The sequence below is a fragment of the Equus quagga genome, chromosome 1 (assembly GCF_021613505.1).
Source record: "Equus quagga isolate Etosha38 chromosome 1, UCLA_HA_Equagga_1.0, whole genome shotgun sequence".
NCBI lineage: Eukaryota > Metazoa > Chordata > Mammalia > Perissodactyla > Equidae > Equus > Equus quagga.
Genome location: NC_060267.1, coordinates 56,514,118 through 56,531,161, shown reverse-complemented (window position 1 = coordinate 56,531,161; position 17,044 = coordinate 56,514,118). Strand labels below are relative to the sequence as shown.

The window sequence follows — 17,044 nt, the reverse complement described above, 5'->3', positions numbered from 1 at the left end:
AAGGTTAAGACAATGACAAGTGCACAAGGACAAGTGCCCTTGGGAAATGGAGCCTTTTGAAAGCGATGAGTTCAATGTGGGCATCTAGGCAGCAGCTGTAGGTAAGAACCTCTGTGGTCAGACCAGCTCCCCTCCTTGATGGCCAGGCCCTGGCTCTGGCTCAGCCCAGGAGCAGCCCAGCCGGTCTACGGTGTGTGTGGAGGTGCAGGGAGGTCCAGCTTACCCTTCGACCCGCCTCGTTGTTCTGCAGGTTCATGAGCACTCGGCCCTGCTCCTCAGACCCTTTGGCAAAGTTCTTCTCCCGCTCCCGGGCATCCACAAACTCCTTAGCAAAGCGGTAGCCATACTCCACATTGTCCCCACAGCCACCCCACAGCCAGTCCCGGGGAAGATCCTTGGGCCGTGCTGTCCGGCTGCAGCCGCAAGTGGAGAGCTCACCCTCGCGGCAAGCCCGGCTGATGGCGTTCACCACCCCTGCAGCACTCACTGCGTAGGTGAAGGCGGTCTCTCGGCTCCCTGCAAGAGAAGGCAAGAGAGGCGGGAGAGAAGGAGGTCAACTCTGTAGCAGGGCCTTTCCTTTCCCTCTGCCTCCTCTGGACCCGGAACCATCAGCTGGGCGGTAGCTCTCCCAGGACGGGAAACAGTGTCAGGAGGGAGCACCTTTCACTGCCCATGCCTCAATGGGGAGAAACTTCTCTTGATAACGAGCTGAAATGTGCCTCCTCTGCCCTCTGAACACACAGCATATAATGACTCCCTCCAGGGCTGGCCTGCACTAACATCCATTCCACAGACGTTTACACGACCAGTAGATTCCTAGGAGGCAGACCGCAACGGAAGGAAGAGTGGGCATTAAAGAATTTATGGAACATGTGGGACAAACAGAATGAGAGTGAGCAGAAATCATGGGACCGATAGCAGGACTCTTTATGTTAGCAAAAACATCTCCCTCACCACACCGATTTCTCACCACTCCATGAGCCACACATCTGTCTTTTTTTATTGCTGCCGTTATCTAGCTGGACAGTGGCAGAGATCAGCAGCAGAAGGCGAACTAGAATTACAATGTCTAGCACCATCCAAGCTGTTTCCCTCTGTCCTCTACAGGGTGAACGCTGCCTCCTCGTTGGAGAGCACTGGGGAACCACATCTCCAGGACACTCAGCAGGGTCTCTCTGAATATCCTGATCATTTCCAGGAGAAAATCTGAACTGTGTTCCTCTTTATTGCTGTAGTGAGCTGCTTAAAAGCTCATATGATGTGTGTTCTACTTCAATAAAAGTGTTTATAAAAAATACTACTGAGCCACCAGGGAAATTCAAAGCAAAATCATAATGAGACATGACCTCACACCCATGAGGATGGCTATAATCAAAAATGTACATGATAAGTTGGTAAGGATATGGAAAAACTGGACCCCTCACGTCCTGCTGGTGAGAACATTAACTTGTGCAGCTGCTTCGGAGAACAGTCTGGAAGCTCCTCAAAAGGTTAAACATGGAATCACCACATGACCCAGCAATTCCACTCCTAAGAACAAATCCAAGATAAATGAAAACATATATCCACACAAAAACTTACACATGAATGTTTATTGGACATTATTTCATAATAGCCAAAAAGTGGAAACAACCCATATTGTCCATCAGCAGATGGATGGGTAAATAAAAAGTGGTATTATCCATACAATGGAATGTTATTCAGGCATAACAAGTAGTAAAGTCTTGGCACATGCTACAACATGGGTGAAGCTTGAAATAATTATGCTCAGTGAGCCACTTAGCATTTTGTATCTGTATTGAAGCAAATACAAAGGCCACGTATTGTCTGATCCTGTTTATATCACTTTGATAACATGAAAATTCATAGAGACAGAAAGATTAGTGGTTGCCTAGGGTGTGGGGAGGAGTGGGGAGAGACGGAGAGTGCCTACTAATGGGTATGCAATTTCTTTATAGGGTTATGAAAATGTGCTGGAACTAGAAAGTGGTGATGGTTGCATGATCTTGTGAACATACATGGAACTGTGCACTTTAAAATGGTGAATTGTATGGCACGTGAATTATATTTCAATAAAGCTGTTATAGGAAATAATAAACAATACTCATATGGACTCGGGTATGGAGGGAAGGGAGTGGTTCTTAGTGGGAAACGCAGATTCAATCCTGATCTCAGCTACTAAACCAGCCAGAGTCTTCTGCTCCCCGTGGCCTCCTCTCCTGCGTCTCCATGGTCAGAAGTAGACACCCACAACCCTGCCTTGGCAGGCGGAGAGAGAAGCAGTCTGCAATCAGTAATAGGTCTAGAGAGATCTCCCACCTTACCTACTTTTTGATTATCTAGGTGCGACACAGCGACATCTACAACCAGACCACACTGGGCAAGTCAGTTTTTCTCAACTAACCAGGGGTCAGCTTCTGGTCAGGTGTGGACTAGGAGCGGCACAAGAAAAACCCGGGTGACGCAGGCAGTCACACTCATGCTTCAGCCATCAGGACGGACATTTGAGCCAGTGCTGAACCACAGCTAGAGACCAGGGATCTGTCAGGTCTAGAGCCAGACGATGGGTGCGAGCTCCTGAGAGGGCAAGATGGCCAAGAGGCTCTTAGGGAGGAGGAACTGCGCGTCTCTTTCAGGGACTCATGACCTGGCATCCTGGGACAGGAAGGAGCCTCTGAAGCTGCAGCCTAGATCTGCATTCCAGCCACTGTCAGCAATCCTTTTACAACATTCCTCAGAGATTAGGTTGGGGTACCATTCCACCTTTTTTTAAATGACTCTAATTGCCTTTATTTTAAGCTGAAATATACCTTCCTCTGACTCCGCCCGCTGGAGCCATGCTGTCTCATCCCTTTGCCATCTGAGAGCCCTTCAGTATTTGAAAACAACTAATATACCTTTTCTGTTTTCTCTTTTCCAAGCTTCATATGTCTGATTTCTTCTACCATTCTTTAGCGACCATGCTTTTCAGAGCTGAAGCACCCCTCTCAGAATTGCCTCTTAAAATAATGTTCCTGGAGCTGAGCATAATATTGCAGATGTTATATGCCCTACGGTCCTAGCCTCTCACCGTTGTTGGGATCCAGTCTGTCCTCACGTGAATTAGCTGCCTCTTAGTCACTCTGTCTGCCTCTGTGGGTTGCGGGCATCATCAGGCAAGGCATGCAAGCAGCTCTGCCTTGCCGAGGCAGCATCTGGGTCTCTGGTACAGAATACTAGTGCTGTTCTCAGCAAGCAAGAGACAACTCAGGGTTTTGGAATGGATAAGCAATGCAGGGGGCTTCTTTATACGTGAAACAATTCAGAGTGGAAACTCAAACCATCTCAAGGATACAGGCTAATAAACCAGCAGCCATGGAGCTATGCGAGAGATCTTGCAGCTTCCCCTACAAGGAGACAGCAGGACAATCTCATGCCGTCTGTTCCATGGTAGCCCAACTACCAGGAAGGTGCCCCCATGTTCCCCTGGGCCCAGGCTGGGTGAAGTGCCAATGGCTCCCTCTAACCGGCTCTGCTGCCCTCTGGTGGTGGACTTTGGCGGCAGCTTCAAAGAAGGAAGGAATCTTCCAGAAGTCATACGCAAGATAGCAGTGAGAGGACTCACCAGGAGCCAGCTGGGCCCCGGGGGAGTAATGGAGGACAGCTTCCCAGGTAGCATAGCCTGCAGGGAAGCTACAAAATGGAACGGTGGAAATAAGGCAAGGAGAAGGGTTGCATCTGTAACAGAATAGGGTACAGGGAGACTGGTGGGATCTGCTCTCACAAGCCACTCCGCCAGGCAAATCTGTACCCAGCAAGTTTCTGCCCCTGACCACCCCTCTCTTTCCTAAAGTAAAGCCTCACTTTTTGGTCTTCACTCAAACAAAATAACACATGAAAAGGATCTAGCCAACATCAGGCATACATAAGGTCCCAAATACACAGTAGTTCCCTTAAAGCGACTGGGAGATGCCTGTGTCTACAGCTGGGCCACCCTCGTTTCCTCACCTGAAACCCAGGGCAGGGAGTGCTGCTGACCAAGACTTTTATGAGGAAGACAGATACTAAGTATATCTGAGAAGAATTGATAAATTATGAACAAATCCCACGGAATCCCCAAGTCCATCCTTTTGGGAAGTTGCCCAGGAAGAATGAGCATTCCTTTAATGGACCTTGAGTTGGCACTGAAGGAAGGACGAGAAGTGAGGTTCTGCGTCCTTTCCCCTGGTGCTGCTTCTCAGTAGGGGGCAGGGGCAGGGAGGGGCCACCCAAGTGTCCTGCATAACAGAGGGGCGCGGGATCTCCAAGTCCCCCACACCCCCAGCTACATCGTACTTTGGGAAAGCCCCAGCCTTAGATAACCACAGAATGCCGCCTTTGGAGGGGAAGCTGTTCTGGGAGAATGTGAGACAGGGAATACAGTGCTCTAACACCTTCCTTTTATGGCCCTGGGAATAAGACCCAGTAGAATGGGGCCGGATTTCTCAATTTCTTGCCAGGGAGGCAAGGATTGCATTTCAAAAGGACCCAAAACAATTAGACCCCAGATCACACCTCCATCTAAGCAAGAGGGTAGCCAAAGAATCCTAGACCAGGAGTGCGAGAGGGGAAAGGACTAGAATTTGGGAAGAGGCTTTCTTCTCCAGTCTGACCCTTCCCCCACTTTCACACACATCCCCTTTCAAATGAAAAAGCCAGGACTGGATCAGGGTTGGGTTAATGACAGCTATCACCAATTTGGCCCAAAGTTTCTCCCTCTCTCAGGGTCCAAGGGGAAGAGGCAAAAATCCTACTTCAGGGCTGCAATTTTCGGTTCTCTGCCCAAGGCTCTCAAAAGAGACGAAGGGCAGTAGTGGTGGGCGGGTTTCCTATTCCACTCTAACGCAGCTCAGATGTTCCGAGCCCAGCCCGAATGAGTCACATGCAGGGTGCCCCACACAGCTCGAGCTGGAGGCAAGGAGCCAGCTGAGCGCCCGGTTGTGCGGTTCACACGTTATCTAAGACTGCTTCCTGTATGCATCTCCCTCTCTCCTTGCACACCACTTCCAAGGCTCGAGAGAACCCACTGGGACACTCGCACGGCCTCTCCCTGTCCCAGTCCTGAGAGAGCGTCCCTGCACCCAGGCCAGGTGAGCACGGTTCCTTTTGCCAGCCCTGTCTTGCTGGCCTCTTACCTATCTGCATGACTCTCCCAAAGACAGATGTGTTGTCCACAGTGCTGCAGTTCCACCGCCTTTGCCGGAACTGGTACTGGCACTCCTTGATGCCCGTCTTGGCTCCCTCCCCTATGTAGGCCATGTGCTCCTGGTACAATTGGCACAGCTTTCTCTGGCCAGGGGAGAGCCCAGGAAGCTGGCTGCACACAGGCTGGGCACCGATGATAAACATCTCGGGTCTCTGCACCGGGTTCATAGCTAACGACCTACAGCAACAATCCAGAAAGAGGAAAAAGGCCAAGGAGTGAGCAGACGCCTGAGTGCAGCTGTTAGTCATGCATTCGACACATTTACCCAGTGCTTTCTATGTACAAGGCCCTGTACTAAGGGCTTGGAAAGGAAAATTATTAAAAACAGTCCCTGCCTTCAAAGGGCATTGTAGGGAAACTGAGGCATGAACACAGATGACATATGAGATGTCAAATGCCTAAGACAGACTTGAGCTTCTGGATCCATAGTGATCAGAAAGGGAAAAGGCTCTTACAGCTGAGGCGAAGCTTTTTTAAGGAGATGGCCAGAGTGTGAACTGGGTCTTAAGGAATGGGGGGCAGGCAGAGAAGGCGATAGATAGAGCAGGATATTCATTTGAGGCCGAGGGCAGAAAGAGCAAACCTCCCCAGGAGAGCGCAGGCCTTATTCCAGCAGTAGGAGGGGTCAGTTCACTTTGGTGCAAGGACAGGACAGGTGGTGGAAAGCAATCAATTCCTTTAGACACAACTCCCCTTACGCCTTTAAAATAGAGTCCAATTTACATACATCACAACATCTTCTAAATGTTTTCACTTCCATATCTTGCCCACACATCCCCTAGCCCACTCTTTATCAATTCAGGGGTTCTCCTTTTGCTCATCATCTAGCAAATAGAATAAAGTGGCAACTGGAGAAGAAGGCTGTAGAGTTGCCATCTGAGTAAAAATGTGAGCAGGGCACAGACCATGCAAAACAGGTGGTGAGCGCCCGCCATTTCCACGTTGACTTGGCAATAACAGTCTTAGAAACATAAAAGAAAGCCATGCACGATCCTGAAAATCCCTCATCTGGTCTTCAGACTTCTAATAGGAATTCTACTTTCCTTGTCCCTACCAGCAAAAAACAAAAGGATATCAGTATTCTTATTGATCCAATAGCAACAAAAGAGCTATTTCTAACAACCCATGAGGATGGAGGAAGGCCTAGGAAAAGCAGAACACGGACAGAATCAGAGAAGAAGCCAAACGAACGAATCCTGTATCCTCGGGGAAGCTTTACCTCTGGGGGCTTCAGAGAGAAAAAGAGCTGTCCTATTTTCCCGGGGATGAAAGAGGCCCTTAGGATTCCTCTGAATAAAGGAGAGACCGCTTCTCCACATTTCAATTACCAAAGGAGGCGCAGGTTGGACAGGAGGACTGCAGCCCCTCTCACTCACCACCAGGAGCTGGCTTCGGCTGGAAGCTGAGCCCAGCTGGAGAGCAGGGCGGCGGCGAGCAGCAGCAGGCTGGGCATGGTCGGCCTCAGCCCTCCCCAGGGCCCTGGGGAACGGAAGACCCCGGGGATGAACGGCTTCCAAAACAGGGCTCCCTGGAGAAAATAGAAGTGCAGGGAGAATCAGTGTGGAAATGCAGCAGATAAGGGGTGACCAAGAGAGAGGAGCGTGGGCTCCAGGATTCTAACGGCAAGTTCTGCTCCCCCAAAGAAATTCAGCCTCTTTTCGACCTCCATCTCCCACCTCCTCTTCTCACCACAGGGTTGCCTTTATGACTCTTACCCAAATCTGTGGGAACTTTACTTGGGACCTAATTCCAAAGGAAACAATGAGCTGAGAAACGAGAGAAGAGGAATGAAAACAAATCATTTCAAGAGCAGGGTGCGCTCCACACAGCACTTAGGAAGCTGCTTTGGCTGTTGCCACGCACACCTGCCCTTCTTCCAGAACATCCAAACAAACGAGGACCATCCTATTCTCTCCTCCCTTTGCCTCTCACTCCAGCCAGAGATGTCTCTCTCTCTCTGACCATCAGGCTGTCTTTTGTGAGTTGGATTTACCTACAACCAAACAGGAGCCCTCCCTCTCCATCTGCACCCATCTCACTCTGAGCAAGCTTCCCCAATCCCAGCTCTTGTTTACCGGGTAATAGTAGGGAGAAGGGCGAGCACTTTCCACTTTCTCAAGGCAACTTCTCTGAGAAATGCAGCAGGCATAGAGCAAAGCGCCGCCCCTAAACCTCTGGTGCTGAGCTCTGCCTTGTGAGATGGCCCCTCCTCTCCTCTGTGCTCTGTGGCCCTTCAGGGGTGGCTGCAAGCCCCTTTCCCAGCAGCACGGACAGCAGCAGTGGGGACGCGGCCAGCTCCTGCTCTGCAACCCTTGCATCAAAGGTCTCTGCCGAGGATGCGTCTTCCAGAAGCAACCACGCCTTCCCTGGGAGCTCGAGAGCTTCCCACATCTTCGCCATATGCTTTTCGTAACTAACACCTCTGCCTGTATCCCCCAAAGAACACCTCTCCTCAAACCCTGGAAAACATGGAAAATCCATGCTTCTGGATCCTAGAGCAAGTCTATAAAAACATGCCTCCTCCTCCTCACTCCCACCTCATTTCTTCACTAGCTTCCCATCCAGGGCTTGACCCCACATCCCCCGTGAGTCTTCTTCCCATGACCCCTTAGCCCCTCCAACCTTACACACGCAGACACACACTCACACTCGTGCTCCAAGCTGCCCCCACCCCATCTCACCGCGCTGCTCCCACGCTTCTGGGTTTCCAGGCTCTCCGGGAGGGGGCGGCAGGTGATTTGGGTCATCAGCCTAGGAGATATTTTTGTCCTGAGGCCACCAAGAGAGGAAGGTCGCCTGAGCAGGATCCAGGGAAGCTGGGCCACAGCCTGTTCCCCACCCCCTTTTGGTTTTTCTTCTTGAGGTCTCAGCTGGGGCAGGGGCACCAACAGGCAGGTGTGTGGGGCCGGCAGGGGGCAGATCAAAGAAGAAACTTGCTCCTTTCCCTTTGTCATGCAGAGCCAGCTCGGAAATGATCCGGCCTCTAGCCAGGCCGACTAACTGCTCCCCACACCCAACTTTCCTAACAGACCTCTCCTCCTCCAAAGGATGCCCCCGCCTCCTCCTCCCTCTACCCCCCATAAATCCTCCCCGTCCCTCAGGGCAGGAGGTCTGTGAATGCACCGACTGGAACCAAGAGAGATGGAGCAGAGATAGGGCTGGCCCCAGAAGCTAATGGCTTTATGGAGGGGAGGGGACCAGGTCCAGAGTAAGGAGGACGAGAGAAAAGCTTCAAAGAGTTTCCTTGTCCAAACATCCTCAACTCCACCTACCAGTCCTTCTTGGGGACTGAAGAGTATGACCTGCCCCTATGCCCTGTGGTCTATCTCCCTCCCACCCCCCCATCCCCACCACCACCCCTCCTGCAAACCCCTACTCCTCACCCCACCATATATCCTCACACGTTTCCACCAGATAGCTGAGTTCTTTCCCTCAACTGGTGACACTTCTCCCCATGGATCCCCCCTCACACCAGCATCTCTCACTTCGGTCACGCCCTTTCATCTGGCTCCTGTGAAATTTCTGGCTCTGCAAGTCCTAGGTTCAACCGAGGCCACATTGAGGGGCCACTGTTTCTGAGCCAAGGACACGAGTCAGTGCCTGCTAACAGTCACTGTGGCTTTGACTCCCCTGTGACAGGCGGACAGGCGAGCTAAGGCCAAACCTCCCTAAGCGTTGCTGATCCCGCCCCTCGTGCCTTATAACATAAACAGAGACGGGAGTCCCTCTCCGCAGCTCTTCCACCACCCTGTGCTTTCCATCAAACTCAGCTAATTCAAAATGTATTTTAAAAACGTAAAAAAGAAAAAAAAGACTCTGGCACAGGCGGTGGCTTCTTTCTCTGCCTTCCAGATGTGTGGCACCTGAAATTGAACCCCCTCCCCCCACCAACCGACAAGCCCTGAGGATGCTCTCTCTCCTGACAGACAGACATGAGCCAGCCGTCGGGGGTCACAGAACCCAGGCGGGCAGCCTTCTGCCCTCGCTTCTATTCTTCGCTTTCCTCGTGAGGGCTGTGAGGAAGAAAGGTGAATGTTTGGTGACTGGCTTCATTCTGTGGGCAGAATGAAAACTTACCTCAACCTGGCTGGGGCAGAAGAAACTGCGTGGGGACTGACGGTTTGGTCGTAATGAGCAGGACACATCGAAAGCACTGTTTGTGGGTCACTGGTGAATTTTATGGCAGGTCTTAACCAGGGGAGGCTCTCCTTTGTGTAGGAAGAAAGAGCTAGCACATACCCGAAAGACAGAGTTCCTTCTGCTGCCTTTCTAATAACTACAGATTTCCTCAGAGAACTAAAGTCCCCTCTTCCTGCAAGAAGGGTCATTTCACACACACCAAACACAGTTCAGGGGGAGGGGACCCAGGGTCTTTCTTCTCTGGTCGTGACTGGAAGGTCAGGGGGCCAGAAGATGCAGCATTCCCCATCAGGACCCCTCCAGAGGCCAGAAAGAGCGGGTCAGACATCTGCTCTGCTCCGATTCCTCATTCAGTGGTTCATTCATTCAATAAATTCATGAATCAAACATGTGTTGGGGGCCTAGGATGTGCCAGTTTCTACTCTAAGTGCCAGGGATATGGCAGTGCACAAATAAATACATAATATATCAGGTCCAGTGAATACTACGAGGAGAAATCAAGCGGACACGAAAGTCACAAATAAGGGGAGTTGGGGCCGGCCCCGTGGCCGAGTGGTTAAGTTCGCGTGCTCCGCTTCGGCGGCCCAGGGTTTCCCGGGTTCAGATCCTGGGAGCAGACATGGCACGGCTCATCCGGCCATGCTGAGGCGGCATCCCACATAGCACAACTAGAAGGATCTACAACTAAAATATGCAACTATGTACTGGGGGGATGTGGGGAGAAAAAGCAGAAAAAAATAAAAAAGAAGATTGGCAACGGTTGTTAGCTCAGGTGCCAATCTTTAAAAAAAAAAAAAAAGAACAAGAAGGGGAGTAGTTTTCATTATTTAGGGCCCTGGGGGAAAGCCATACTCTGAAACATCTGCCCACCTGTCGCTCTCCAAACCACAGTGGAGATGGGAGCAGCAGGGGTGGAACTCTCTGCGTATCCCAGACTTCCGCGGCAAGTCCAAGCCCTTACCTGAGACTGCCTTGCCCCACTTTACCAGCACAACCAAAGGGGCCCACATTTGGAAATAGGAACTCTAGGTTCTCTTCCTTTTTCTCGTTGGACTCAGTCACCAATTTTCATTCCCTCAGGAGGTGTGGCCATCTGCCCAAAGACAGGAGAGCAGGCAGAGAGACCTGGACAAGTGGAGCTGAGACCCTAGCAACTTTGTGCTTTCCACACACCCTTCAGACAGTGCCTGAGATGAAAACCCCAACCCACAGACAAGGGCTTGCAAAGGTCACTGGCTGCTTATAAGAATCACCACACTGGTATGTTCAGAACTGACTTCCCCCAGAGCCCAAGGACTCAAGCAGCTATGAGTCACACAGGAAACGGTGTCACATCCCACACCTGTCCCCTCGCCCCAGACACGCACCCTCACACCTAGAAACCTACCGAGAAATAACCAAGAACCTTGGTGGGAGCCTTTTCATGCTTGCCACTGACTCCTTCTTACTGTGTGACCCAGTGTGGAGCTGGTGAATGTGCAATTTAAAAATACATTTGCAATTTTGTTAACATTCCTGGCATAGCAAGGTAGACCACCTTAGCAGCCTTTGGAAAGGGAATGCTTCCCTTTGTGAACTCCTGGCTGCATTGCTGTCAAGTATCGGCCTCTTGCTCGATGATTTCTGAGGGGTGGGGTCAGGAGGAGGAGGAGCAGGAGTGACAGAGCTGTAATCCGGAGCCTTGGTTCCTGTTGGTGACTTCATTTCCACCACTATAAAGAGCAGAGAAAGACTCCTAATGGATCTCAAAACACTTCACAAACATCTCTTCAAATGCACGTCAAGTTCATTCATTTCCTTCCTCATTTTCAAGTGCTCAGCCTCTTTGTACCTGAACAGCAGAACAGCTCTTTGTGGTCTCACCCACATAGCTCCCACACCATTTTTCCTAAAATACTATGTGTATATCATAATATTCCTGTTTGAAAACGTATAGTGGTTCCTGGTTCTTTAACCATTCCAATCTTCCCACCTTGGCCTCATTTTCCCTGTCATTCTTTTCCTGAATTTCCCACTATGGGATCTCTTTTACAGTCTCCTACTCATCCGTAGAACAAGCCTTGCTTTCCCCCACAAGACGTCATTCTGATCCTCTTCCCAGAGATGCTTCTCCTCTTCTGCAATCCAAATGTTAAACTCCTTTCAGGTCCGCGCTCAAGGTTCATTTCCTCTGTAAAACTGCCCTTGATTAATCCAACGCCATGAGAATTTTTCCATTTACTTGGGATTTCCTTAGCATTCACGAGCACAGGGATCTAGTCTATACTGCCCTATCCCAGACATGCTGCCTTGTTACTGCATGGATTTCTTACTTCTCCACTAGACCCAAAGTTTCCTGAAGGTGCAAACTTCTCTCTCCTACTTTCTCTCCATGCCCCACTGGGCCTAGCATAGTTTTACTAGGCAATAATAAATGGCTCTTGGTTGACAACCAGCGGCAAGACCTCATATTAGTGAACATTTATTCAGCACCCTACCACACGCACTGAGACAAGTGTTTTCCATCCATTTTTCTCATCTTATCTTCACTAAAATTCTATGTGGTATATGCCATCATTGTCCTCACTGAATAGAAGGACACTAAGGTGTAAAGAGGTTAAATAACTTGCTCATACAGCAAGTGAATGGTAGACCCTGGTTTGGAATACAGATCTTTCTACTCTTCCCCAGACACAGGTAAATCTATCACATGCTTGGTAGCTCCTCTCTGACTCTGGAACATAAGCATAGAACCGTTTTGCTTTGCTTCTTTTCACCATTGCCCCATTAGGAAGGCTGTAAAGGGGAACACTGTCAGAAAACAACATCCTGGTTTATAGGAAGCAGCACAAAAAGAAATATTCATAGAAAACATTTGTTTATAAAAACTTTGCTGGTTGCAAAGTTACTAGTATAAACACACACAGTCTTGTGGGGGAAAAAAAGCCAAACTTCTTAATAGGTCAAGCTGCTTAAAGCTGGAGAAATTAAAATGGAATCATAGTTTTAGAGAGCTGGCGTTCATGTTTATTTGCGGATGGAAAGGACAAACGAAGCCAAGAGATAAAGGTGTAGGAAGACGGACCCTGGTGTGGTGTGAGGGCTCAGGCGAGACAGTGGCAGACGGAAGCAGCAGAGGGGTTACGCGAAGAAATGCAAAGTTTGGGGAGAAAGTAGAAAGAAGTTTTAGATCACTCATAACAGAGAAATTGACCAAAGGACTACGTCCTCAGCAAGAGAAGACCGTGCTGTGACAGCATAAAATTGTATTACCTTTCAATGAATACAGCTACCAAGGAGCTCTTTTTAAAACTTAAATTTGACCATGTGACTTCGGTGCTTAAAACTCTTCAAAGTTTCCCCATCTCATAAAGGATGAAGTGAAAACTCCTCACCACATTATACAAGGTCCTTCAAAATCTGACCCCTGCCAATCTTTCCACCTGGCTCTGGTTTTCACTTTTACAGTCCAGAAACCCCAACTGCCCATATATATTTCCTTACTCCCCCTCATCCTGTATCTCCCCTTGGTGCCTTGCTGACTTCTGGGAATAGTTTCCCCTCTCTCTGTGCAGATCAGGCTCCTTTGTCCTTGAGGTCACACCTTCAGAGAAGCCTTCCTGACTATCCCATTCAAAGAAGGCCCCCACCTCCATCATTCTCTTCCTAGCTTCTTGCATGTTTTTTTTTTTTTTTTTAAAGATTTTATTTTTTCCTTTTTCTCCCCAAAGCCCCCCGGTACATAGTTGTGTATTCTTCGTTGTGGGTTCCTCTAGTTGTGGCATGTGGGACGCTGCCTCAGCGTGGTCCGATGAGCAGTGCCATGTCCGCGCCCAGGATTCGAACCAACGAAACACTGGGCCGCCTGCAGCGGAGCGCGCGAACTTAACCACTCGGCCACGGGGCCAGCCCCAACTTCTTGCATGTTTTTGTCACAACATTCAATATAATGTGGCATAATCTGGCATGCTAATCTGTTTATCTATGTTTTTGTTTCTTTCCTCATAAGCTCTGCAAATGGTCTTGTTCACCATTTTCTCTCCAGTAGTTAGAAGAGTGTACAAGGGTACCTAGTAGGTTCTAGATAAATATTAGTTGATTGAAAGAAAAGAAAAGCCTTCCTTGGCTCTCAAGGAAATAGGAGGCAGGCTACTAAGTCCAGCCTCTCATAGAGACAAAGGAGTCCTTCCAGTTTCCATATGGCCTAGCCCATTGACCAGCGAAAAAGCCGCTTCTACTGATGCATCCCTTTATTTGAGAATCTACTGTCAGCTGCTAATTGAGATCTTGGAGATTCCAAGTTCCAGCTTTGTCTCTACTTTTCCTCAAAGAGCAAAAGTAGCACTCAGCTCCTAAGTACCACTCAGCTCCTAATGCTGCTTCTTATAAGACACTGTAAAAATGCTGAAGCCGCTGCTCCTTGAGGGCTCTGGTCTCCTTGAGGGGGAAACGTGAAACACCTACTCCGAAAGGCAGGACAGGCGAGTGCCTGAGGAGTCCACGGGAGCGAACGTAGCAAGATGTGGGATTGAGAATTTGTTGGCTTTAGGTAGAGGGAAAAGAGCAAGAAGGATTTCACATAGAGATGTGGTTTGGTCAAAGAGAGAAAATTTCAAGATGGTTTTGGAAGGGTAGGAGAGAGATTGCGATAAAGGAGGACTTAGATAATTTCCAATGTTCTCAGAATCATTCCCATTCATTAAATTCATGTAGTCCCTCTGAAATCTGATATCAAATTCCCACTGAGCATTCAATATCAGCGGCCCAGGGAATCTCTCATGATCACATGCTTCTAGTTTCTGGGGGCAACACTGCAGAAATGGGGCCAAAGGCTTTGGAGATCAGACATCTTTTGACCATGAAATCATGGCTGAGTAAATCTTCCTAGGCAGCCAAGAAGGACAGAAGTTAAGATACTGATTGATTACACTCTTTCCTGGCAATCCTGCTTACTCTCTGTCCTCCAATTGTCTTCCTTGATCCAGGTCTAAAATCTTGGTGTCATTTTGACTCCTCTCTCTCCTTTACCCTCTATGTCAAATCAATTGTCAAGGCCTCTTGATTGTGTCTCTATAGTATTTTTAAACTTTATTCCCTACTCTTCATTTCTACTGCCATACTCTGAGCCACTACAAAAGTCTGCTAATTGCCTTCTTTTCCTTCCAACAAATGTGTCTTTTGTTGCACTCTTATCTACTGAAATGATTGAATGAATTCCTTCCATACTCAGTTCTCTAATTTCCAAGGTAACAGTCAGCTACTAGGTTTCTCAAAATATGGTCCCCAGACTAACAGCATCATTATCACTTGGAAACTGATTAGATATACAAATTCTCAAAGTCCACTCAGACCTACTGAACCTGAAACTCTGAGGAAGTGCCCAGCAACCTGTTTTAACAAGGCTTCCAGGTGCTTCTGATGCCCATGAAAATTTGAGAACCAGCGTCATAAATCCATCCATGGTAATATGTAGTAAATTAAAGCACTAAATCTTTCAAGTAACATATATATTTTTTAATGGCAAGTTTCTGTATGTCAATGCCCAAGGTCAGTGGTTCCTCACCTAAAGGCTAAAGACCTCTGGGGGCCACAGAACCACAGAACATATGCAAGCCAAGCACTCTCTAGAATGAATAAATATGTCCACCTACTTCTACTCTGATGGTCTACATGTGTGTAGACGCTTGTCATTAATAAAATACTAATTCATTTAAAAGTTACTGATTATTGAGGTGATAGCTCTAGGAATATATTAAAAAACATTAAACATTGTACACTTTAAACAGATGCATCATATGGTATGTGAATTACATCTCAATAAAGCTGTGAGATTTTTTAAAAAGTGTCCTGATGATAAAGCAATTCCACTCTCCTGGAGAAATCTGTCCACATGTACCCCAGGACACACGCCAAGAAGAGCAGCACTGTTAACAGCCTCACACTGGGAACAGCACACATAACCATCAACAATGGACGGACCAGGCTGGCGCAGTGGTTAAGTGCGCACATTCCACTTTGGCAGCCCGGGCTGGGCTGGTTCAGATCCCGGGTGCAGACATGGCAGCGCTTGGCACGCCATGCTGTGGTAGGCGTCCCACATAGAAAGTAGAGGAAGATGGGCATGGATGTTAGCTCAGGGCCAGTCTTCCTCAGCAAAAAGAGGAGGATTGGCAGCAGTTAGCTCAGGGCTAATCTTCCTTAAAAAAAAAAAAAAAAAAAAAGGATGCACCAGTTGTGACATATGAATGCACTGAAATATTAGGCAGTAATGAAAATGAATGAATTACAGTTATGTGCAACAACATACATGAATCTTACAAACATAATGTTGAGAAGAAGCAAGTCACAAAAGAATACATACACTATGATTCTATTTACAGCAAAACTATATTGTTTAGAGATTCGTACATAGGTGATTAAGCCATAAAGAAAAGCAAGGAAATGATTACTGTATAGGTCAGGAGAGTGGTTTCCTCAAGGGTAGAAGGAAGGGATTGTGAGGAGCACAAGACACAAAGGAATTTCTGGAGTACCAGTAATATTCTGTTTCTCAACCTGGGTAAGGGGTACGCAGTGGTTCACTTCATGATAATTTACTAGGTTGTGCATATATGCTCTGCATTTTCTGTGTATGCTACATTACATAACAGAAAACATTTAAAAAAAATTTTTTTAAAGATTTTATTTTTCCTTTTTCTCCCCAAAGCCCCCCAGTACATAGTTGTGTATTTTCAGTTGTGGGTCCTTCCAGTTGTGGCATGTGGGACGCCACCTCAGCATGGCTTGATGAGTGGTGCCATGTCCGTGCCCAGGATTCGAACCATGAAACCCTGAGCTGGCAAAGCAGAGAGCTCGAACTTAACCACTCGGCCACGGGGCCGGCCCGCAAAAAACATTTTTAAATGAGAAAAAGTCTTATTAATACCTAATGGTGTGAGGGGATCTTTATATATTTTCTCAGTGGAAAGTACAGCTATAGTTTCATGGAGCACATGACTTTTTTGGGGGGCTTAAAAAAGGGACCTCATACTCAAAAAGAAACCTCTGCCTTAAACGGACGTTGGAAAATTTAGGCACAGAGACAGCCACATGGGATAACTACCTGAGGGCAGCTGGGGCTGGTGTGGAGGGAGAGGGTGGATGCAAACCTTCCAGGCAGTGCGAGGCCTGGGTTAACTACACATGAAACAGCAGCCCCATGACCACGCCAGGACCACGCCAGGAGCCGGATCAGCATTTGGTTTCTTCTCTTCTCACTCCTGGAAGTGAGGATCTGGCAAAAGCAGCTTCTGGCAAATCCATCTCTGTCTCACTTTTTTTTGGTCAATTTCTACTATTTAGTCCTGTAGCTAGCTGTTTCTCTTGTGTGAATTTTTCTTCATAGATACTTTTCTCCCTTAAAAATGCTTTTTAAGTAGTCACTGAAGATTAACGCAATGACGTATCCAAGACTGTATCAGAAAATTCCATAACCTTTTAAAAGAATCCGCAGCTGCTCATCTTTTTTCTCAGATCAATTAACGCAGCCTTCCCCTGCCAGCCTTAATTCTTTCTCCCGAGGGTCTCTGTCCCTAGGTTTCTCCGGTTCTTCCTGCTGAGCTCTGCTCAGCGAGTCTTCTCAGCCCTAAGGCTCGCATGCTTCTGTGTGATCTACTTTCTCCACGGTTCCTGGAGATGAAAGTGAAAAAGGTTTTTTGGAGG

The 17,044-nt window shown here is 48.2% G+C and overlaps 1 protein-coding gene across 3 annotated transcripts in view; it reads right to left on the bottom strand.

Annotated features, from left to right (window-relative positions):
- WNT5B (Wnt family member 5B) overlaps positions 1–17,044 on the bottom strand; it is a 101,274-nt gene that overhangs the window by 6,498 nt on the left and 77,732 nt on the right. For 2 of the 3 annotated variants that reach the window (XM_046679609.1, XM_046679616.1), the window contains exons 2-4: positions 6,601–6,752; positions 5,154–5,401; positions 224–516 (exon numbers count right to left, since the gene is read on the bottom strand). In XM_046679609.1, coding sequence (XP_046535565.1) covers positions 224–516; positions 5,154–5,401; positions 6,601–6,677 — 618 coding nt within the window. In that variant the 5' untranslated portion in view covers positions 6,678–6,752. Of the gene's footprint in view, positions 1–223; positions 517–5,153; positions 5,402–6,600; positions 6,753–7,299; positions 7,706–17,044 lie in introns of those variants that run through there. The other variant, XM_046679601.1, reaches the window with a different exon arrangement.